The 25,046-nt window shown below is 41.6% G+C and overlaps 1 protein-coding gene across 1 annotated transcript; it reads right to left on the minus strand.

Annotated features, from left to right (window-relative positions):
• Positions 1–9,834: 9,834 nt before the first annotated feature.
• ASAH1 (N-acylsphingosine amidohydrolase 1) lies at positions 9,835–24,645 on the minus strand. The gene is made up of 14 exons (XM_080639146.1): positions 24,516–24,645; positions 19,970–20,016; positions 19,684–19,774; positions 18,414–18,500; positions 17,389–17,467; positions 16,403–16,477; positions 15,600–15,645; positions 14,034–14,178; positions 12,859–12,913; positions 12,572–12,653; positions 11,815–11,946; positions 11,462–11,585; positions 10,830–10,886; positions 9,835–10,162 (listed from the first exon to the last, which is right to left on the minus strand). The coding sequence occupies exons 1-14, from the start codon at positions 24,591–24,593 to the stop codon at positions 10,073–10,075; spliced, it is 1,188 nt and encodes a 395-aa protein (XP_080495272.1). The 5' UTR covers positions 24,594–24,645; the 3' UTR covers positions 9,835–10,072.
• Between the last annotated feature and the right edge of the window lie 401 nt (positions 24,646–25,046).

Here is a 25,046-nt window from a genome sequence, read left to right on the forward strand (position 1 = left end):
TGGATGAGCTACCTCAGGTTGCCAGGGCATTTTCTGCTGGATAAAACCATAAGCAGACCTGTTGGATAACAGATCAGTGAGCACAGTGGCTACCCCTGAGCCACTCAATCATGTTCATCCCTCAGCTGCACTTGGCAGGCAATTTTCCTTTCCCCATTCACAGCAAGGACTCTTTGCTCTTGGCATTCAGTAGGCTTTCCTTTGCAGTCAGGATAAGGGTATGCACATATATATACACACATATATGATATTGAGAATAGCCAAGAAGCTTCACACTGCAGAGAAGCTACCAGTGTGCGGGATAGCTTAGGTTTACTGCTCTTGACCCAGGATTATGGTCTGGTTTCCCACATCTATCCAGTGCTTTAACCTCAGGGGCACTTGAGCACAAACTACAAGATTGCTGGAGCACAGGCAAACATCAGCCTTCTTCCACAGAAAAGTGAGCTAACTTACAGTAAAGACACCTCCTTCTTCCTCTTTCTGGCCTCACATATTTGGAATGTTTCTGTGCCACAGCTTATACTCAGCAGGAAGGACAGGCGGTCAGTGTCCTCAGCCAGCCTCCGTTCCAGAGATCAGGAGCATGGCTGAGAGTCTCCTCAGGCTCTGGAGAGCCCCGAGCCTTGATCACTGAGGAGCGCTAAATTGCAGCCCCAGCACCTGAGTCAGATACAGTACTAGTCACATGCATTAGTCTGGGCTAAGATCTCAGAAAGGGCCAATGTGCCCCCTGCCTGGATTCATTTTATATGAACACCAGTGTGAGTGTGGGAACCATTAAAAGAACAAATCCACTTCTGTGTCTAGCCCTTGGCTAATGGAGGCAGAACCGTGGCACTGAAAAGACTTGTATTACAAGCAGGTCTCATGACTGTTTTTCTTACCCCAAGCCAAATAGCGAATGAAATCATTTCAAAGGGAGTGTGATAAGTAGATAACATCATTAAGGAAGAAGTAGGACCTGAACTGTAAGTTTGAGGTTTGCTGACCTATCAGTTCTCTGGATGACTACTTATCCCACACTCGCATTGCATACTTGCATCTCTAAAGCAAACAGTGCTCTGAAGTGCTGGGAAGTCTGGACTGGTCGTAAGTGCTTCCGAGTGCCTTGATGTTAAAAGCTCTTCAGGTCTAGGGTCCTACAACCATGTAAACTATTCAAGGAAGGGAAAAAAACCAGCTCACCCACACAGCAGAACTCCCCATACGTAGACGCATAGTGTAAATATCATGAGTATACCCTAGGAAATGAGTGAAACGCTTTTTCCAAGAACCAATCTATAGAACCCACTGTCCATTTGCAATGGGAATCTAGATATGTCTTTGGTTCAATGTAAAAGGAAATCACTTTCTTTTACAAAAGTAGCTGAGTTTGCCCTGAATAAAGAGCATTCATGGAAAATACAAACCCCTCCAGAAGTGTTCCTTTAAGCTACACAAAATCACAACCTGTATTTTTTAGCAAAAAACCACATAAAATCAAAGTGGTGGAAGCTTTCTCTGCAGTGCTTTGGTTATTTCAAGTTCTATTTCTCCAGTCCATTTTGAAAAAACTCCTCATCTTCTGATCACCAAAACTGAAGTCTTCCAGTTCAGGAAAACTGCTGATTTTTAAAAGCTGTTGTGTAGTTTTCAGCTCACAGATAGCAGTTCTCCTTTAAAAGCACCCAGACATGACCCTTACCAAGGAAGGGAGGAGGAAGAGGAGTAGGTCCCTATAGAGAGAGAAGGGCTTGAAACTGGAATCTGCTCTGTAGGTGAGCCACAGTCTGCATTAAGGAGACAGGTATTTTGCTGCTCATGTAGAATAGAGTATTTCCAGCTGATAGCATGTCTGGATAAGATACCTCAGAAGTCACAGTCTAGCTTCTGCCTTTAGATACTTTTAAATTATTTACTTACACGAGTCTCGGAGGAGCTACCTTCTTACTACATTGATTAGTTGTAAGATTATTCAGTTACTTAGATGCTTGAGAGGCCCTTCTGCTTGTAGTTAATGTAGAGCTATTATAATCTGAATAGAATCACAGAATGTTTTGTGTTGGAAGGGACCTGAAAGCTCATCCAGTTCCAACCCCCCTGCCACAGGCAGGAACACCTCACATTAGACCAGGTTGTTCGAAGTCCCATCCAACTTGGCCTTGAACACTGCCAGGGACAGGGGAGCCACAGCTTCTCAGGGCAACCTGTGCCAGTGTCATCAAGGACAGATGAATGCAATATTTTGTCTTTCCCACATACAGGATCTACCTTTTGGATCCTCTTTTTGCTCTGGGAAACCTACACAGAGGTTGGCAGGCAACAACCAAAAGCGGAATTTCAAGTTAAGAGGGCATCATATAGAGCAAGTTTTGCAAGGTTTCTCCAGAGCCAGTTGCTTCATTAACATTTCACTTCAACTGCCTGAGAAAACAAAGTACCCATCTCATGCTTCAGAAGGCACTAAACCAGAAAGATTTAGTAAAACAATCTCCCATCACACTTCATATAACCATATCCTTTGCAGATAAGTTAAAAACCTCATCATTACCTCTCTTGAATAGGCAGAAAACTTCAGGCTGATACTGCAGAATTGCTCCTTTACTAAGAGGTCAAAGGAACTGCAAAACAAGCTTAAGTATTTCCCAGCCTTTTCCTAGACCTATCTGTGATAAGCCCTAATTATCACCCAGCTGGAGCAAGACAGTCCCCAAATCACATTTCATTAGCAACTGAATGAATTCAGCCTTGCATACATTGTGTCATGATAAAGTCATAAATCTATTGCTCAATGAAATCCACCTACAACAGGGAAGGACTGCAAATGTAAGTAACTGCAATCTTTGATTAGTGTTTTCATTAGCATGACTTTAGAAGACTAGAAGTAACATAATCATTAGCTCTTCTTTTGTTGTTGCAAACCAAGTATTTAGTACAGGTATTTTATATAATCTGTGTTCAGAAGCTTTCATAAGCAAACCTGGAAACTTTAATATCTTACAAAGAAAAAAGCTGGAATTTATATGTTTATTGGGTTTGCATTTTTATTTATTAATCTTTTCAGGTGTTTTATGTTTTCAGAAGGAAACAAAAAGCAATTTTTCACTGCATTTCTCTAGAAGATTAAGTTATGGATGCTATTATTTCCTTCTGTGGGCTAGACATCTGTGTTTAAAAATGATGTTGAAATACAGTTGCCAAACACTGTATTGTCCAGGGTTAAAATGCTGAATTCTATTGGGATTGTGATCATCATATTCCATCTCAAATCTGTATCTTTTATGTATGCACAGTAAAGGCTAATATTTTGTAGTGATGTGGCTTAGGTCTTCATGATACAAGTCGCCGTGTGCAATGTGCTTTTGTTACTGCTGTTTGTTGCTGGAACTGCAACTCTCCGACTTACCTGGGTCTATGGGGAGCTCTCAAGGTGCGGGTGCTTCTCTGCATAGGACAGGCTGTGGGACTGTCACCTGTGAACACCACTACAGAAGGTGGCACCTCTGAGAAATATTTAATACCAGAATAAAACCCTCATAGTTTAGCAGCAAAGGTTTGATACCACAGTTCAGAAACTGCAGGAACAGGTGACTATAAAAAAGATCCCTGAGGTGAGCTCTGCTCTTGCTTGTGATTTATAGCAGCAGGGGTTGGTTTCATGCCTTATGCTGGGAAAGACCCTTTACTGATCTTTTTTTGTTCCATCAAGTAAGAAATTATTTGGTGGATGCCCACAGCTGAGGAATGTAGTTGGCACAAACCTTCAACTGCAAACTGAAAATGCCCACAGAGGTAAAATGAAGCCGATGCACCTCATTCCATGTAGTGTTTATTGAGTGTGCCGCTTTGTAGTCACGTTACACTAGACAAGGCAAAGGAGCAAGACTGCATGCTGGTACCCGTACAGTTCAGTCTGTGGAAAACGTTTACAATGAGCAATACCCGTGGGTTTCCTTGCCGAGTGTTTTAACAGGGCAAATGCTGTGTAACTGCTACTCATGTGACAGTCCTCAGCCTGCGCGTGGAGGTGTGGAACCGGATCATAAGAAAACAGCTTTCTAAATTAAGGAGCGTGATAGTCTGGCTGATAACACTGCTTCAGAAACAGGAAATCCCAGCTGAGCTGTGCCTGACACCACGAGGGCTGCTCACCAAGGACAGGTAACCTCCACACAGCAGATATAAACCTCCATGTAGCAAAGGTGCTGCTCAGCCAAGTTGTCTGCCTGTTTGGTGGCTGGGAGGGAACTCCACGTGGACTCATGCTGTGCTCATGCAGCACTCCGAGCAGCAGTGAAAATGGCAAGCCAAAACCAACCCCAGTAAAGATACAGAGTGGTTTCAGCAGGTATTTGTGGCTGTGGCACTGAGGGCCGTGGGAAGCAGGGTTCGTGCCGGTGTGTTATTGTGATGTTGTGCAACAGAGACATCATTGAAAGCGGGAGGTTGAGGTGGGGATAGGCAGTCGCCTGGCTTCACTTCAAGCCCATTTGGTGCTGAGGTGTTTATCTCAGATGCTGTGTGCATGCACTGCAGTGGCAGGCTGCTTGGTGAAAAGGAAGCTGATAATCAACTGAGCAGTCTCAGGTGGGAGAAACAAATAGAGTCTGATCAGAGGAGAAAATTAGTGGGTTGCTGCTTTGGGGGACAAAGGTATGACCAGGATCCTCACTGAGCAAAGGTGGTTCATTTCACCTGTTGGCAGAGCACAGGCTGCTATAGATGGCCTGGTGGGAGGTTGTGACCTGCACCTTGGGTAAATAGGAGCTGTTATAAGTTGCTTTATTGTCCTCTCCAGGTCAAATGGCTGCTGCTCTCCCTCTCACCAGACAGGCATGTGGAAGCTGTGTTCTGGTGTATCTTATGTTCTCCATTCCAATTGATACCCTGCCCGCAGCTGAAAAAATAAAACCTCTAGCTTATACATTCAAGCACTGCAAAATAACCACCAGGAGTACAGTAAGCACCCGTAGGTAGCCTGCTAACCCTGTCCACACAGTACTCTTCATTATACAGTCATCTCTCCTCTTTTTCCCTGTGCTGGCCCTTTCACAAAGTCTCTGTCTCAGTGCGCTGCCCTGAGATCTGCTGATTTTATGAACCATCCAAACCTTGCATTGAGATGGTTCAGTTTCTTCGCTGTTTTCCTGTGGTGCTCTCCCTGTGTTACTTAATTCCACGATTCCTGAAGGCTCGCTGCTATTGGACTAAATCAACTTTGCCTGAGGGCTTTAGGCCTCTCTTTGGGTTAGTTTATGTCACAGTCTGTCTGGTATCTAGAAAGATAGGGGATATCATGCCTGTATTACATATGGGCCTCAGAGGTACAGAATTTGAAACCAAGACGCCTGGAGGATTTTTGAGAGCCTGAACTGAGATGTAAAGAATTAGGACACATTGTACAGCACTTTATCTGATTGCAGCATAGCTTCTTCTGTCTTGATGGTGGTTGTGATCAGTACTTCCAAGTGCAACCACGGGTATCACAGACTGGTACTGGCCAAACACCACAACTTACTGGGTTGCTTGTGTAGCACCTGGCAGAGATGGGGTGAGGATCTGGTTGTCCCAGTGGGTACTTAGGCCTGCCCGGTCTGCAGCACTTTCCTTTCTCTTGTGAGGCCTTATCTTATTTACTGTCTTGAGAGCTGGAACAAAGCAGAAGCCTTTCTCCTTTATTACGCCATCCTCATTAATCACAGGAACACAGCCTGTCCTGTGCAGAGGGTGAAACAAGGCATCTTTGTAAAAGGAATTTTGGGATCATACAAAGAGACTGTGTCCCATCCAAAAAGGAAGGGGAATGAATAGCTGCTATGCTTGCTGGCTTCTGGATGCTTTACAGCCTCCAGCTGCGTATCTTGCTTTTAAATCTGAAGAGTGGTTGCCTGGGATAACATGTATGGTTTAACTTCAGTTTTCTTTTCTCAGACGATCTGTTTAGATCTACTATCTCTCAGCATGTTTTGACAAACTATAGTAACAGCAGTTGCTGCAGGTGAGGAGGCATATTTTGGTTGAGCTTTCATATGACAGCAAAGGAATGCTTAGTTTATGGGGCAGTGGGGTCAGTAGAGGAGTGTACTCTTTCTCTTGTTTTCCGTTCTCCATCCAATCATTTCTGTTTCTTTTCCTCACCTGGTTCATGCAGAAAGCATACCTCCTGCAGGTGAACGGGGCTATCTTGGCAGAACAGTTTCCAGCTCTCAGGGGATGGTGCGTGTACACCACTTGCAGGAATGCAGATGCAGCATTTTGGGAACTAAGTTGGTGAAAATTATATGTAACTACTTAAAGGTTTAAACAGTGGTGTAATTCAAATGGTTGGTGTAGCCAGCCTGAGAAAAGGCTGTGTCTGATACAAACACTCGCAGGTACCTGAATTAAAGTTCCACTTTAAAAACAAGATGGCAGTTCAGCCCTTTGCTACAACTCAGTGCTTGAGATCTATCTTTATTACTACAGACAAAACAAGTATTTTTTTTGTTAATGAGATGAACTACTTTCATTGGAATTTTATAAGGAGGGAAAAGCCTAAGGATTAACTTTTCTTCTACACTGGGTGTCTTCCTAATAGAGAAGGCTTAGCCAGATTGAAAGAAACACGAGACTATTAGTGGAAAACCCTAAGCAAGCCCTATGTCTGGAGTTACCTTAAACACAGAATGCCCAACAGAGGCAGCCTCACTACTGGGATTCTCCTATTGCTCATCCATCACCCTTGAGCTAGGAGAACAAACTTTGCAAAACAAATTACACTGAGAGGGATTGTCCCGTATACAATTAATATAATTCAGAGCTGATTCACTGTGGATCAGAAAATGTCCCAAGTACAGCGCTTCTCGGTATGTAAACAGACTAACTCCTTTATAATTACTGTCCTCTCCTCTAAGTAACAGTATGGGAGCAGACTTAGCTACAAGAGGCCTTTAAAATCTTTGATACTGCAAGTTATGATGCTCTGAAAAACTGGCAGGCAGAACTAGAGAGAACAGCTGCATGGTGTGCTAGCTTCTTGATCACAGTATTTGGCCAACTGGTATGCTGTGTTTCCAGACTCTGTTAACAAAGGCAGCTGCTTATAAAACGCATAAATACCTGGAGTTTTCTTCCCAAGGCAAACTGTGGTTTCTGCCACTGCTTTGACTTAGCATTACTCTTTGTGGCTCATCTTGTTCTTCTGGTACAAAGGATGAAAAGTTTTGCTGCTGAAGAGCTTGGGTGTGCCTTTCTCACCAATGCTTCTGGTCCTCTCAAAGCAGAATAGTCCCTCTTAATGATCTGTGGCATAAGCAGGACATTTCCCTATTGCTGCCACCAAGGTGAAATCCAGGTTTTTGAGCTTTCCGTTTTCATTGCTTTCCTTCTTTCTCCTTACACCTGTAGCCCGAAGAGGCGGCTTCGTGAAGGTGGGACAGGTGTTTGTGCTGGGACTATTTTGCTATCTGTGGCACCTGCCTAAAGCTTTCAACTGCTTCCTCTCGTTCCACTCTCCATCATGACTCCATGTATGCTCCAGCTCAAGTCTTGTATTTACTGCTGCTGCTTTTCCTGCAGGTACTTTCAGCACATCTGCTCTGGAGCCTGGCTTCTAAGCAGTCTTAACTCGTAGCTGACTCTAATGCATGTGTGTGCCATAACTAGTGCTTGACTTTAATGGAATCCATTTCCTTTCCTGGATTCTCCTATCCCCACTAGCTGCTAGTGTTTTGCTCTTTGACATGGGAGATGCCATACTTTCTTCCTCTGAAAAAGTATGGGGCTTCAACTCACGGGTTTCTTATATTGGAGAGGTGTGAAATTTTAGTGGCAGACAGGTTTTGCATTTAAATGCCAGCGCCCAAATGTTTTGTCTTTCCTGTAATGCCTTATTTGAGCAAGGTCTGAATAACTGGATTAACTCTTTGTATTTACATTACCTGTAAAAATCTCTCAGAAGCTTAAATACTGAGGCTGTTCTTTACAGAACTAGATTATGCAGTGATAATATAAAACTATGTTTGCCTTGTTGCTTACATATATATATATATATCTTTTTTTTTTGCAACAACTTGCTGATTTTTCACAACAGAACTAGGAAAGCTGTGTAAACCCCTTATCCAAACTCCAAAGAGAAAATACGTATGGTTGCTTTCTTGACCTAGGGAAAAACAAACCTTAAAACAAAAACTCAGGCCACCCCTTCAGTGTTTGTGAGGTACCTCAACTATTAGACATTAGGAAGAAACTCTTTACTGTGAGGGTGGTGAGACACTGGAACAGGTTGCCCAGGGAAGCTATGGTTGCCCCATCCACGGCAGTGTTCAAGGCCAGGCTGAACGGGGCTTGGAGCACCCTGGTCTAGTGGAAGGTGCCCATAGCAGGGGGGTTGGAACTGGATGAGCTTTCAGGTCCTTTCCAACCCAAACCATGGTGTGATTCTATGAAGCATGCCCATTTTTGTTTTTTGTGTCTTTCTGTTAAAGAAAAAATAACAAAGAAGCTAAATTAAATCCCAAAGTTGCAAGTTGTGGTACACATTTCTTCAGTGAAATGGTCTTAGCTTCCATTACAGTGCCTAGGGCAGCAGAAGCAGGAGGGGGCAGTAAACTGCTGTTAAAACCAGATGTCTCTATCTGTAACAAAAGTAAATTAAACTTTTTGTCTGGATTGAGAAAACCTTCAGATCAAGTGCTTTCAGAGTTGACAGGCAAAGGTTAAATCAATAAACAATTCATCACATTCAACACCTTTTCCGCATAAGGCAGACACAGTAAGACATAGTTGGTGGGCTTTTTGTTTCTAAACAGCTTTGTTTATTTTAGTCAACAGCAGGCACAGGCATTCAGGCTCTGGACAGACATCCACGGGATTTAGCTGTGCTTTTGCAATTGTAAAGCAATTTCCAGTGTGGAAACGTGGATTGTCTTGCACAAGGGACATACCAAAAGCTCATTAGTTAATGACTGTAAATAGTCTACGCTGCCTTGCTCCACATATGCTAAAGTGGGACAGGACTCATTAAGCAAGTAAACTTACTTATTTTTAAATTACAAAGTAATTTGATTATGGCTGTTACACAACTAATTCCAAATAAACCTGAACAACCCCCTACCAGATTAAGGTGCGACCTCAGAAATACACGATATGCTCTTAATGGTACAGACTGTATTATCTGACTTGGTTTAACTGCTTTATATGAATCAAATGTTCCAGAAGCTGCATATCACACTATACAGGCATTTTCCTCTGATCTAAATCCCTGTTATGTGATTGTATGAGATGGCAGAGATTTTTTGCCATGTGCTATGTAACATGCACAGTGACTGCCACTGAGGTACAAAATCAGTGCATGTGTTCTTTGGTGAAATAAAGTAGTTCTTAACAATATTTACTGTATTAGTATTTATTTTTTTGAGACAACAGAATAATCTGAAATAAAAAATTGTTATTGGGCCAAGAAAGAGCTTCAGCAGAATATCTTTATGTTAGTGAAAAGACTTTTTTTTGGCTCAGATCTCATGTTAGGTATTGCCCTAAGACCTTGTTTCTATGAGTAGGTATGACACCTGGTAGGTTATTTTATAACAGGTTATCTTTGACATATCCTTACACTGGAGAACACTGGCAATTCACCTTAATGTGCTTAGGGTACAGTTCTGTTATTCGTTCCTCCCAGATGACCTTCTTATACCCAATATTTTTCATGCTTGATAAGTGCAATTTTAACTCCTGTGTGCTTTAGAAGTCTAAAAACCCCAACCAAGTAACAAAAAATAACAAACCCACAAGCCAACAACAAACCAAACCAAGAATACTGCCAAGACTGAAGAGATCTAGAGCCAACTGCTGAACTCATTTGTCAGAAATGGCTGAAATCAAACCAGACATTCATTAGTATACATTTCTTCTCAGCACAACTGCTGGTCAGAAAGCAAGAAAGTCCACTGTGACAGTGGGTCCCCCACTGTTAGAAGCTCATTGACATTTCTATGTAGCCATTAGATTTCTGAAGAGAGGAGTTAGACTGAGGAATCTTTTTCCAAACTTATTTTTTCTTGAATCACCTCCAACTCTGACAAGCAGCTTCCAACATAGGAAAGGTAGAAGACTACCAAGGGCTACAGGGATCTGGGCACTCCCGCAGGTAAGTTTCTGTATGGCCATTATCCACCTCCATCAGCGTTGTGCACACAGTCAGCTATCAGGCAGGTGGGAGGAAGAAACAAAAAGGGAAAGAAAAAGACAAAGCCTCATTACAGCAATTACTGAAAAACTCTGTCTGATACTAGATGAACGGTTTAACTAAAATGAACATTTATCTTATTCAGTCAACAACATGCAAGTATGCACAGCTTGTGTCCTCAGCCAAGAATGCTGCTTCCACTTAATACAGTAACTAAACTTTATCATTCAAAAACTCTTTCCATCCATTTAGTCCTTTCCCCCCCCACCCCAAACACCAAAACCTCAAGTTCAGACTAAATCATCTGCAGCTGCAAGAATGTGCATGTAGTATGCCTAAACCATGAGGTATATTAACTTGTTCCATGCTACTTATAAAGGCATGTATCACAGGTTAATTCAGGTTAGAAGGGTCCTTAAGATGTTTATATTGCAAATGCTGCCTCAAACCAGAGCCTGCTAGGAGAAAAGGGCTCAGGCTGCTCAGTTTTAAAGGTGTAGGGCCTCTGGAAAACAGCAATTACCTTTTGCTTTTACAAAGTAAACATGGAATTTGTTTCATTTTTATGCGTATATTTTCACCTAAAAAACTCTGAATGTACCACTGTGACCTCCTCCATAGACATACAGTAGTTATTGGTCTGCCCCCCACTCTAAACCTTCTGCAGAAATAGAAGCATTACCTTGTTGAGGACAGGCTTTGTAGAGAGAACATCATAAATAGCTGGTAAGGACAGGTTCTAAAAAGAAAATAATATATTGATGGTAAGGGATATTAACCTGTAAGTGTAAATGCTCAAAACTGTTAACTTTTTTATTGCTCAATTAGATAGTAAGATACAGCTTTAAGAGTACATGGTACTTGTACATCTTGAGATCAGAAGAATATGGGTTGCAAAAACCTGAGCAGACCAGATCTCAGTACAGCATAGAACACTTGAGTGTCAATGTTTGCTGCCTGACAGCATGTGTTTGAATTTCACTTGTGTTAAAACGTGTTAAAAGATGTATTAAAGCAGCCCAGGAAACACTGAAAATCTCTCTCAAAGTATCTCCTGTTTAACCTCCTGCATATGCAGATGCAGAACATGCTTGCAGGAAACCCACCTACATGAAGAGAAACTCTAAAACTAAAACCCATTTGTGTGAAGAGCAGCTTCACACAGGAGCACAGACAAATTGCCACAAAACCGTTAGCCACTTTTGTCATTAGAGCTGTGCTTGCAAATGCCTCGACTGCTCCTGGCAGTGTCAGATCAGTACTGGAGCCTGGGAGCTTCTAAGCAGCAAGAAGAGGTATTGGGAAGATGTTTACCTCTTGTGTTGTCTGGTTCAGGCATTTCATTGCAGGTGTTCTACGATTATCCAAGATCAGTGGAGGCTTCCAGCGATCGTAGTTTGTTTCTAAGACATACCATGTACCTTTCTGGATATCAAGGCTGGAAAAGAGGTGTATGTTTGTGTTTTGCTTCTCTAAGTATATAGTAAGTACATATATAGTATATACTACATACAGGCAGATTTTTTTTTAGGGTTCCTGTGGAATTTTTCAACAATGCTGAAGTGAGTTCTTGGGCAATAGCAGTCAGAGAAACATGGGATGCAATTATTGTTGGAACCTATCCTCTTCTGGAAAGCCAAGTCAGGTGTCAGGTCAAGCATACTCACTCCCAGATATCCAGAGTGGCTGTCCTGGAACGAGTTATCACACACCCTTCTCCTGAATTTTTTCCACCCAGTATAAAGTAAGCTGGAGCCAGCAGTCTTGTTTTCACCAGTTTGTCTTTTGCATCCTGGTAACTGCAGATAACAAAGTAGTGTTGGACTATTAAACATTATAGATGGTTGAATTACAGGAGAATGAGTTTCACAGACCCAGGAACAGTTCAGTACTTGCACCTTTCCTCCCCTTTCATGCACATATGAGGAGGTTGTATCACAATGAAGAAATGCATTTAAGCAAAGCTCCTCTACTCACTTTTGTATTTAAAGTCTGGTTGTTGGGAGGTACTCTACACTTTTTGTCATCTTATTCCTGGTTTAAATGTACATGCTGTGTCATACTCCATCTAATTCATTTACTGTGTGAGAACTTTTGTTTCTGTTTACTTCCTATAAAAAACCTTTCGGATGTGTTTTGATGCAGAATGCGGCCGTTACACATTCAGATACCAACAGGTTCATTGGAACAAAAATATGTGAGAAAACAATTTGAGAAGTTCTAAGGGATCATGTGTGATGCTTCTCCCTCCCCCAGGCTACCAGCAAAACCAGAACTATTTAATGTTAAGGCTTCTAGGAAGGTATCAGTATCATTAGATACCAAGTGATAAGGTCATTAGACACATCTACAGTGTTCACGCCAGTTGAAAGCAAGGCAGATTAAAGCAGCAGAATATTGAGGGTGAGTGGGTGGGCCAAATACCTTGTAGCATTCTCTAGTACTGTTCTTGTAAGAAAGCCCATCCACATACCATCTCTTCTACCAAGAAACCATTCGAAGATTCCTGCAAAACAGCACTGGTTACAATAATTTGTTTTCAGAAGGTTCACACATGCTGTTCTAACTCTCACAGCCTCTAAAGAGAACTGTGTTTTATCTTATTCATTTGGAATCTTTTCACCATTTGTGTGTCTGTTTATTAAGCTAACCGGTATGCCCAAGGTCTGGAAAACTTGTACAGAATAGTGAAAGAAATAAGCATTACTCACCAACATAACCACCATCAAGACTGAAACGCTCATTCATTGTCAGAGTGAACAAGTCCTGAAAAGCATTAAACAAGTCAACATCCATTCATCACCAGCCCATTGATGTCAGTAATAAACAAGGGGCAGCACTGCAACTCACATACCTGCAACTCACAGCTGAGCTTCTTGTTTGCTAGACTTTTCCCCTTTGGGCTGCAAGATTAAGCCCATGTAGAGAAGAACCTAATTTATCACTGCTTGAGGAAGTGAAATGGTAATTCATAGTCTTCCAGCCTGGCACAGCAACCCAGCAAACCATGCTTCTATGCTAAGCAGGTCAAGCCTGTGGACATTTTTCTCCTGGTCCTTGCTGCATCACGGAATTATCAGTTTTCCTTCCCCTGCTGTATATTACCTTCTTCCCAAACCTCTGAATACTGCTTCAGTTTGAAGGTAGATTTTTCAGTCCCAGTGCTAAGTACACCCTGATATGTTATTGCTGTTCACATGGGCATGCAGCTGTATGTAGTTCAACATGCAATGCAAACTCAAATCCCAGTCCAACTTGTTTTTTCTGAAGGAAAGTGGAATTCAGCTACACTGGATCATTTTCAGAATGGGCTGCTCTCAATTTATTTGACCAGAATTAAAAATAAATGGATACAATGCAGGGATTTATGCCAGAAATGCTCTACTACAAAAAGGGCCACCTATTATAGAGGATAAAAGCCAGAGCATGTAGGAAAGAAGGAGTTGTGGTAAGCTGGAGACCTTGGCATATTCTCCACTGCTGTTTTTTAAAGACTTAAGATAACCCCCAAATTTCAGGTGCCTATTAAAAAAAGAAATAATAAAAAACCCTTGCAACATAAGATTCCTTTTCCAAGGACTGGAGAAGGAATTAAAATAGCACAGCTATGCCATTTCACCTCTGGGATCACAGCAGTGTCCCTTTGCTAGCAAGAAACTTCAACCACTTCAGCTCTTTGTGTTCACTCCTGTTTGTAGTCACAATTCAACGTCTGGCATTGGGTTTTTTACCTTTCTTCAAACAGCTATACAGTGTACCAGAACAATTAAGATATCATTTATTAAAAACCATCCCAAGGCAGAGAATGAAAGCAGGCAAATTTACATCTTAAAAGAAAGTCTGAAGCGTTATTAACAAACTGACAACCCTCCCTCCCCTTACTTACTGGTTTGACTCCAGACACCATGCCTATGTATCCTGCAAAATTTGTAGATTTGAATACTGTTTTGTTGTTTCTCTGGAAGTCCAAGTTCACCACTATGGGCTTCAGTTCCCGAGTTACAGTCCAGGAGCTATTTTTAACATCCCACCTGCAGAAGACAGTACAGCATTTGAAACCTCCCTCCCTCAGCAGCTTTTAAAACTTCCCTTCACAGCACACAGATTTCCTGTGTGTGATGCCTGTCCTCCGATCTTACTCATGTCAGCCAACACCACTGCTCAGCACTTATGGGAGCAGCACCAGCAACGGACAACTAGGAAGTCTAAATACAAAAGCAGTCAGTGAAAAGAACCAAGTTCTGTTTGAACCAAGAGCATATGCACTACTTGGTATTAAACAGCACAACCAACACAGCTGGTTTGCTTTGACACACATAACTTTCTTCTATTCCTGCTGGCAAAAGGAGGCTGCTACAGGTACTACCAGTGACACCAAGCCTACTGGGTTCTGAAAGCACGTGTAGCTTGTTCTGCAGCAGAATGATCCGGTTCCCCTAAATCCTGACTTTTCAAAGGGAGAAAACAATCCACATACTGGATTTGCTCTACCCTAAGAGAAGCCCCAGTCTAGTTTGTAAATTAAGCCAGAACAGTTTGTAGGCAACAGCGTGCTAAAGTGCACTTAGCTGACCATTAAATTCTGTGGAAACAATCAGGTTCTGGGAGCAGCTTCGGAAGTTGCTTTAATTTTCAGGGAGCATGTTCCCAGTACTTCTGACTAGTGGGAAAATTTCAACACAAGCCAAACCAAGAGACAGGTGGAGTCACAGTTGACATCCTGAAGAGTTTTTGATAGGCAGGTAAGAATCTTAATGAAGATGGACATTCAAATTCCATCTGGGCATTGAGAGCCATCTGGATGTGTGACATTACACAATATACTAGGATAATAGAACTACATGATCACAAGGTATGAAATGAAAACTAGAATAAAATCCAGTGCTGGGCACCAAACTAGAATTTATATCCAAATGAATGATAATGTTAGATCGGTGGAGTACAAAGCACTGACTTCTGGGTCAAAGTGATGAATGTTGGGAAGTGCCAGTAGAGTACAGTAATTAGGGGAAGAATTTGGGTGACAAAAAAGCAACCACAAAACCAAGCCTCAATCCAATCCACATTTCTCTGCATACACTACAGTTGATGCTTCTGTCCCACCATTTAAAGAAGAAACCATACCTTGGAGATACGGTTACACGGACCTTTCTTTGGTTAGTAACAGTTTTAATTGGAGCTGAGAAAACACTAAGTAACACAGAACACAACTGTTTTACAAAGTCATTCTTGACACATTTGCAGTAGTTTGACGTAAGATCAGCAGAACTATCCTTTTGTTAGTTTTTTTAGCCCTTCTTTCACAGCCTGCAATCCAGAATTACTTGTCACAGTTCCAACACATCCAATTCATCATTTAGACTCATAGAATGTGTGTAGAAATTTCAAGTTCAGCTTTCTCTTTGGGTTTAAAAATAAACAAACACAAATAATTAAAAGTGTAGTTACTTACCCAAGAAAAAGCCCAAAATCTAAGTTTCTGGCATGGTACAGCTTCCCTGCATGGCAATAAAAAAGTTAAATAAATACAATTTTCTAAAGAAAGAGACCTGAATTTCAGCTTAGAAAACCAGGAAATAAATAAGCAGGAAAATACCTGGGAAAGTAAGCAAGGAAAATACCATTGTCTAGTTGCCCTTTTCATAAGCCCAGTAAATGGGGGGGGGGGGTTGGATTAAGGAAGTGTTTTGCCATAATTGAAATCCAGTAATCTTGTAAACTGCTGTCCATCTCAGCCTGAGATGCTTCGCACATTATCTTAATGCAATGCTATTACCTTGAGCTTCCTCTCAAAGTGAGATGTTCGTAAGCCCTCTGAGAACCCCACAGACATTTCCTAAGCTGGAACAGGCACAGACAAGGGCTGCAGAACTGAGTAACAGAACAAGACTTTTTTTTTTAGTTAGAACAGGCTATCCATTTTCATAAGCAATAACTAGGAACTAGATGCCAAACAGATTGCACTAGAATCCCTCATGGCACTGAGAAAGTATCAGGTGTCTGGCTGGTGTTTCTGTCCCCTAGAGAAACAAATGCCACCTATTGTAATCTTTGAAAGTACTTTTTCCTTTTTTTTTTAACCTCAGACAACTGTGATCTCTTGCTCTCTTCTCAAGAATACCTTTTTTATTATCATTGCTTTCAGTCTCTTCTACCATACCTTCTTGCCTGCAGTTGAGAAGGACTATGTTTGTGTAATTGACCTAGACCCTCTGCTACATAAGAGATCCTTCTGTAAATTCCGGCTTGCATTACCTGTTTTATCTTCTGCCACTATTGATGTGCATACGGTAAAAATTTCATAAAAGATGTTAAAAATAACAATTTCCCCTAGAACAAAAAGAAACAAAGTTCAATAGTCTGCAACTTTTGCCATGAACAAAGAAAAAAAAACAGTTAGAAAAGAATATACTGCAAAGTTCAGCATTCTATGATATTTCTCTTAAGAATTTCAGTTTAAATCTCATTTGAGCATTGAAATGACTGTTTCACCAAAATCAATAGCTTCCTGAATGGCAAACAGAAGGATCAGAATCCTTTGGCCTTCTGCTTTACTATACAGAAAACTGACAGTAACTGCTATTTCCTCCTCTGGAAACTTCAAAACAAGCTATAAAATTCACTTTAAAGAAGAAATTTATTCTATGTACCACTCTTCCATAGAAGAGCTGCTGATTAGCACCAGGTATACTGCTCCTGTATGGGCGAAGCAGTGGCAGCAGGTCTAGGGACCTTCTCTGTCACAATTCTGGAAGAATTCAATGTCTACTTCTCACTGGAATTGCATTCTTTTTCACAAGATGCAGAAGGAAGGCAGGAGGATGTGGCAAAGGATCAGAAGTGAAAGAAAGCACAGCATGAAACTAAGCCTTGCCTTCTTGGTATGTCAACGGCAGCCACACAGCTGAATGGGAAACCAACGAGAATGAAGCATCTCCCCCAAATTCTGGCGCACAGGAACTGAAACTCGCGCCATTTCCCAAAATTCAGGAGCGAGAGGCTATAGCTCTACAGAGAATTTCCAGCCTGATGAAAGGCTTATGTGATTTATTGGCATTCTTCTCCAAAATACTGTTTCTGGTTTCATTTAGTTTGACATGCAACTTATTGCTTTATCTACTCCATTAATAACTTATTTGTTATAGTCACAGATGATTACAACTATAGGGCAGATTGTACACATACTAATTTTAAATGAATCTGGCTTTTCACAATGTTAGCAGAGTGCTGGGAACTATTACCCAAAGGAATCCCAGATGAATTTGCAATCCCTTTAAGTTCTTCATTGAAAGGATAAGGAAGCGTGGCTGTCAGGTGAACCTGAAAGGAGAAGTTTTGTACATTGTTTGTGTAAATCAATACTATTCTGTTACTTAAAACAAATCTCTCCCCAGTAGTACACCTTTCTCACAAATACCTAGTACTGAATTCCTCTGCAGCCTGTAGAACTTGAAGATGACAAGTATGTACTTCAGGAAAGCAAAAACTATTACTTATCAAAATACTGATGTGTGAACAACAGAGATTAGCACAGTATCTTAATTATTGTTAGCAGCAGCAGCCAGAACAGAGTGCAGCCCTCTTACATGCTAGAAGCTAAACCAGAACTCAGCTTGACTTTACGGGAATCCCTGCCTTTCACACATTGGCATTACTACTGTAGATGCTACCTTTACGTCAGCCCTACTCAGACACACAGGGATACAAATGAAGCATGGCCAGTATGACGTAAAGCTGCTGTAAATAAAGATGGGGGACAGATCTGACCTTATGCTGTCTCTAGTGCTATACTGTGTTCTCCTGTTCTGATTCTTATGCCCAAGCCTATTTTAATCAGAACCAAATTATTTTTTAAGGTGAGACCTGGTCAGTTGTCCCTCTACTTAGATATTTATTACAGTTTTCAAAATCTGATTTTATTCTACTGTTTAAGAGGAGTTGAACACAGCAAAGAGAATTCCAGTGAAGTGTTTTGCTACAGCAATGTCCTGGTTTCCTAAGTAGCATATGTCTGGCATGACTGATCCAAACTTGAAAAGATCTTAGAAAAAATTAGAGGAGGAAGAGACGTGTGCATTTTAGGTTTGATGGTTTCAGAGTAGTTCAGAGTAGGCAAGAAGGCAAAATTTCGGAGTACCTCTTTGAAACAGCATTTTTGTTCTGGAAGAATTATCACTCATGAAGTTCTTAACTGCCAGATTTAGCAGCACTCCAATTCTGGTAGTCGAGCATACGGTAATAAAGTTCTTAAGCTGAAAATACTTACTATTTTCTTATCCACTATGTCAACAACTTTGCCACTGGGGAAGAAGGTATTTGCTATATCTTTAATATTCTGGACCACAGTCTTCAGCTAAAAAGAACAAGAGCTTTTACTGAGTACATCTGGAGCATTAGGATTGCTACAATATTAACAGAAGTCCTTAAAAAAATCATTTTGGTGAAAAACATGTATTTAAGGGAAGTGCTAAATGTTGGGTTCCTGCTGAGAAAACCACCCCCAACTCCTCATTAGAGTCACTCTTCAACCTTTATTCAAATAGCTTTCTCGATTAGCTCTGACGTGTCCTTCTACCAGAGAAAAAGAATTACAAGGAAAAGCCATCCTTGTCTTCTGCTCCTTTGATCATGTTTTAATACGCTGCACTCTTCTGTCTTTAAAAATGTTAATTAAAAGCTCTTTGCTTAAGCACTGATGTTCTTGAAGCCAAAAAGACTCCATAAATTTCTTACAGAAGTACATGCTTTCCATCTGCGACATGTGAATGGCCACAAATAGAGTTCCACTCCATGTGATCTAACTCCAAAGTACATGAGAGATAAAACCTGTAAGAATTCAAGGTGAACCTGAAGCTTCCAACACTTCAATAAATACTACAGTGTAAGTAGAATTTGTCTGGCCTTCAGAGCTGAAAGGTCAAAGTTAGCAGGGATATAGCAAAAATCCCTGGCCTTTTTTGAGAAATTAAACATTACTGGTTTGAATTTCCAGCAACCTTCAGAAGAAGCTGCTCTAAATAGTCTGAAATAGTCTTGAGTATTTAAAAAATGATTTCTGCTCTGTAAGCACCAGTGATGGAAGCAGCATCCCTGAAAAGCGCAGGAAATTTACTTCAGCATCTCCTGCAGTGTTTTGAGAGAAGCAGGGATGTGCAGAGAAGGGATGCTGCCTGTTTCATTTTGCTGTGGCTGTCCCTTTTGTGTACTCCTCCCCTCTTTGTTCTGTACTGCTTCATGAGTAAAGAGCTTTCATAAATGCAAGCCTGCTTTATCCTGCACCAGTTTCTATTTCTCTACATACCAAACATCAGTGCCCCTACACTGGATGCTGCAAGCCCAAGTGCTGAATAGAAAGAAGTTTTACTCAAGCAATTATTTTAGTCTAGAATCATAATAAAAAAGTCAAGTAGAAATGTTATCCCTTTCAGAAAACTTTAGCACAGGTATTCCTTTCCAAACCTTTTTTCAAAGTAAAGGCCATATATATTTATATATTTATACCTCCTAAGCTTCAAAGCAAGCTCTGCATTTCATACCTCTGTCTTTTTGTCACGCATCAAGTTATCCCATCTTCTGCTGGGAGGTAAATCAAGATTTATGACATATGTGGGTATGTTCCCTTTGAACCTGAAAGATAAGTACCGAAGTTTAAATTTGAAGAAGGCTTTGAAAAAACATTTGACAAAATAGGTGCTTCCCACCTGTAACTAGCATTTTTTAGAGATGCAAAGGAACAAGCCACTAAAAAACCCCAAAACTGTTCAGACTTGCAAATCACTACTTTTCTGTCATTTGTTAGACAAGTTGAATCGGATTACTTACGTTGGCCCTGAAGGAGGGTATGTTTTAGTCCTGCACTCTTCTCCATACTGTAAAGACAGCAAACCATTACAATTTATCTTCTTAGTTAAAACACTATTATTCTATCAGCCTTAGATTTGAATTAAACCTCTAGGACTAATCAACTAATTCAGTTCCTAATGAGTTAATAATAAAGAGAGTCTTGGGACTCTGGAAAGGGTGCAGAGGAGAACACAAGAGGTAGGGGACAAACAACAGCTTAGTCCAAGGCAAACACAAGTTTGCCATAAATATACAGATGCATTTTTACTCCGTGTGATTCAACAAAGAGTTGAATAAGCATAAGCATATTCTATAGACAAGCTCAGAAACCTTAAATCTCAGCGTGGACCAGTTTGTTCATAATCACATTTTATAGCATCATTCATAACTATGCTTAGCATTAAGCTGCATTGTGCAGCTGCAGCAGAGAAAGCACAATGAACTCTGGGCAAATTATTCAGTTGGTGCAATGAACTACATGGCATGACTTCTTATTTAGTGTGAGAAAGTGCTACTGAACTGCTGCTAAATATTATGAGAGGCACATCTCAGGAGTACAACTAAAAACTAGTTACCTTCATTCCTGTGAGCACGGCTACTTACAAATGAAAGTCTGAGGACTGTATTTAGGCATTCTCAAAGTGAATGCAAGGGCGTTCTCCCATCAATCACATAAAGCATGCACATACATATGTAAACATATGCATATACATGCCACAATTATAGCTACATGTTTTACTCAGTGAAATACAAGTGAATGCCTACTAGCCACACTTGTGCTTCAAGCCAGTCGAGAACAGACCAGACTTGGTCCCTAAGCTATCAGAACAGATCAGTAAGCAACTAAGAGCACAGTATGTCCCACTAGGAAAAAGGAAAGGTACACATGCTATTTCAGGACTCCATACAAAAGCTCCCAAGACACAAGTGTATGGGAGACAGAATAGAAATAAGAGTATTTAGCAATCATTCCACCACTCCCCCCACACCCCTTGATTTCCAATATTTATTTGGCTTTACTAATTATATTACTAATGTGTCCTTATAATGCATTCTGGCTCCATTAAAAACTGACACAAAATGCCTAGTAGCAACGTACCTATCTGGACAAAAAAACTAACTAATGTCCATGTTCTCTTTGGGCTCATCACATTATCTGTTTTTAATGCATTAATCTTGAAAACACAATGCCTTACACAATGCAATGAGCTTTAAACACTGGCATAATTTGTTACAACTGGAAACAGGAATTTGAAAGTGGGATTGGTTTCTGTGTGCGCTATCGTGTTCTTTTTTTGTATTGTTTCCAGCTGCTGAGAAAAAGGATGCAATGAATTTTGGTTCTCCTACATGCAAGGCGAAGGTGTAGGACCAGGAGCTATGTGCATTTCCTATCTCACTGTGGTGCAGTTATAGCCTTTGCATAGCTGGAACAAAAGCTGGAACAGAAGAGGCCATTTAATTTTCAAAATGAGGAAGTTTCAAAACAAGGAGGATAGGGGGTGGATATCAGATGACTAATTAGGCAACAAAAGTCAGAGTCTTTGTGCAAAGCCAAGCAAAAGCTTAACAGTACTAATGCAACTGTCTTGTGAAATTTTCCATCCTGCAATACTAAAATCAATCAGAAAAAGTGACATTACATACACACACTAGTGCAATGGATGCACAGATCTGGACCTTCGTGAGATACCTGCTGTCAGAACATGCTTCTTGAGAGACAAAGCCTGTAACAAAAAATCATCTGCAGTGGATGAAAGTTCAGTTGATCTGTCTGTATAACCCATGCGTATGCAGAGGAAACAGTGGCAACTATGCAAACTGATTTCAAAGGATTTTCAGCGATGTTCCAAGTGCCAAATGTTACGTCACTCCTGAGATTTTAATCTTGTATTTAAAGCTATTTTTATCTTCTGAGCCCTTTGCAGCCTAAGCCACAAAAAAGGTGGGTAAAGCAACACCTAAAGGAAGAGTTATGGGAAAGATACAGAGAAAATATTCCCTCTTTACATGTCAGCGATTTTAGACTTCTCACCTGTCTATTTATAAATAAAGCTAAAGAAACCAAGAATCCCCAAACCAACCCATATACCTTCCAAAACTGCTTGCATTGATTGTGATATCTGAAGAAAGCCAATATTATTAACAGTTTCTTTAGGTAAACTACTATATGCTGGCACATAAGCAGCAACTTAAAAAGATGTCAAGACAACCAGAAAACTAGAAATGTTTTGTTTGCTTGTGAACAAAAAAAACCCATGCCTTTTGTAATCAGCTGAAGACTGACTGTAAACTTCTCTTGCAAGTTAAAGACTAAACAAGACACCTAAAATATTTTCTTACAGCAACAGAAAAGCCACCAGGCACTTTGTCACTGGCCTGAAATAAACAGCTATGGAGTCACTGCTCCGGTCAGCAAGATCCTCCCCTCCGCAGAGGCTTGACACTGGAAGAGGAACAATAAATGCTGTCTGAGAAGCAGGAGCAGCCTTCCAGGATGAGAGGATCGCCTTGAGTTTCCAACGTGACAAGCTAGAGGGGGTCTCCCAGAAAGAGCCAGCAGAAGCTGGCTCCAACCAGGAGGTCATCACTATAGACTTGCTTTTCAAACATGCAGTGAGCTGCCTAGGAGGAATACTCCTATTCTTGAGTGGTGATTAAAACCTCTTTCTTTCTTTCTTTCTTTCAAAGTTGCAGGTACGTAACAATACAAAAATGGATGTGTGGTAGCATAGGACCAAACACTAAAAGAAAGAGAACACAGTGGAGGAGAAAGACAACATGGTATGGGGAAAGATGGAAACAACAAGAAAAAAATGGAAGTAGCTCTGATGATTTCTATTACAACTGATTGTATAAAAAGTTAAAAAAAAAAGGTAGGCCAGAACAGGAACCAAAACAGCCAGAAAACTGCCAAGATTAATTCTGACCTGGGAAAAGAATACCAAGTGATGACAGTTATTATTCACTCTTGTACAGAAAATTGATGCATGGCTTAATGACTGCCAAGTTAATATTTTAAAACTTAGCCTGATTTCATTAATATGAAATAGGTGGAATGTAGCTTGTCCAGTCTGAGGAATGCCAGCACTTTCTTTATTACCCTCAGAAACACTTTTGAGGTGGACCATCTCTGGCATCCTTCCTTAGTATTCAGTGTTTCCCATCTTCATATTTAAAAATAAATACAAAAAGACCTCTTTGAGCTACAAAATAAGGTTCCACAGTTAAAGGACATGGCATTCAATCTCTTCCAGGCAAAGTAATCCGTTACATGCAGCACCTTTCTGTAGGCAGAACTCTGTGGCCTAATACATTTTTCTTCCTGCTCCTCTTCCCCTACAGGACGATGCCAGTGCAGCACCCTGTCTGCCACAGCAGTCCCAGCGCTCTGCACCTTTCTGAACAGGGAAGATAAGAGTACTCTGCCAACGCTGAAGAAAGGGGACCAAGCCAACTTAAACTGCAGTTTGGACAAAAAGTTGAGTATGGCTGAGGGGGCCTAACCAAAAATTAAAGGGACTGTCTGTCTGCAGCACTGAGATGTAATTCATGGCATTTACCTTCCATATTCCTGGCTAACAAAAATCCTGTATAGTCAGGGCACTAAAGGAAGATGGGTCACCCAGACGTCCACAGTCCTCCAGAGCCTTTCCTGCAGTTCTCCCTCTCCCAAAACCTACACACGTTTTCCTGAAATCAATATAACTTGCTAGGAAAAATCTTAGAGCAAACACTAAAGAATAGGAAGTAGTACGTTCCCCAAATATTTGAAAATCTAATATAAACTGTATTTAAAAACAGGTTGCAAAAGAGTATTTTGAGATCCAGAGACATTTAAAAAACTGTGCTCTTCCCAGAAGATGAGAAGATTGGGAAACTGAAGAGATCAAAAAGTGCTTTGAAGCTTTGGCAATAACGAAACACATCAGGAAGCAAGAACAGCAGTTTACATACCCAGGAGATGGAAGCCAGCAGGTTCCAAATAACTCCCTCCCACCCCCCTGACCTCTCAATTTCACCAAAAGTTAAATATTTCACCTACTCAGTTAAAATAAAAACAAAACCAAACAAGGACACCTCAAGCCCACCTGCTCCACACTTCTAACGTTGGGTACGGCTATAACAAATACACTGAGCAGATGCAAAAGTGTATGTACTTTTAGCAAGGCCTTCTTAAGTTTCCTTCTGAATATCGCTGCTTTGCTGTAACATTACAATATTCACATTACAGATGCGTATGAAACTGAACGCGGGGATGAGTAAGGACTTGTAAAACACACCCTATAAACGCCAAGATTTGTAACCGCAACCAAAGCTATCAGAGGAGCCATTTAGAAGTTACCAGCTCCGCGATGGGAGCCAGGCGCTACCTCGAACCCACACGCGTGAAGTTAAAGGCCTCCTGCGTGGGGCCGGCTGCCCTCACACCGCCCAGCCCCAGCCGCCTCCTCCCCCGGAGGGAGCCCGGGAGCGATCCCCTCCGCTCCGCGCTGTCCCCCTCTCCTCCCGCCGCCAGGCTCACCGGGTCCGGCGCCCGGACGAGCTCCGCCACGACAAGCAGCGCGGCGGGGCACAGCAGCACCCAGCCCCAGCCCGCCATCCTCCTTCCCGGTTCGGCTCCGCGCTTCCCGGTGCGGCGGCCCGCATGACACGGCCCCGCCCCGCTTGTCAGAGGAGGCGGGCGGCGGCGGCAGGGCCTGCCGCCACCGCCCCGGCCCTGTCACCGTCGCCCCAGCCCTGTCGCCGCCGTCCCAGGCCTCACCGCCCTCGCTCCGGCCCTCCTTGGTGTTTTCCAGTCGTATTTCCGAAAGAAAGATGTTCTGCAAAAACTTCCAGTCATACTTCCAAAAGAGAGAAGATCTGAACTAAAATGGAGCCTCTTAGGTAACGCTAAAAGCAAAACCCGTGGCACTTGTTTTCACTTCATAAATACTGTAATTACTCTGCGTCCTTGGGAGATTTTAGGCAGGTTTTTGTGGTGATGAGAGGTGCGAGGCGGGTGCCTTCGTTAGGAAGATGGAGTTTTCTCCATCTTGCTTGCTCAAGAGTGCAG

This window comes from Psittacula echo (assembly GCF_963264785.1).
Source record: "Psittacula echo genome assembly, chromosome: 1".
NCBI lineage: Eukaryota > Metazoa > Chordata > Aves > Psittaciformes > Psittacidae > Psittacula > Psittacula echo.

Excerpts from the sequence above, each read along its gene's own strand:
- ASAH1 (XM_080639146.1), bottom strand. The coding sequence starts at position 24,593 with ATGGCGGGCTGGGGCTGGGTGCTGCTGTGCCCCGCCGCGCTGCTTGTC. Across the intron at positions 15,646-16,402 it reads AGTGGCAGAAGATAAAACAG|GGAAGCTGTACCATGCCAGA; the intron begins GTAATGCAAGCC and ends ATTGCCATGCAG. Across the intron at positions 10,887-11,461 it reads TGAACCAGACAACACAAGAG|AACCTGTCCTTACCAGCTAT; the intron begins GTAAACATCTTC and ends TTTTCTTTTTAG.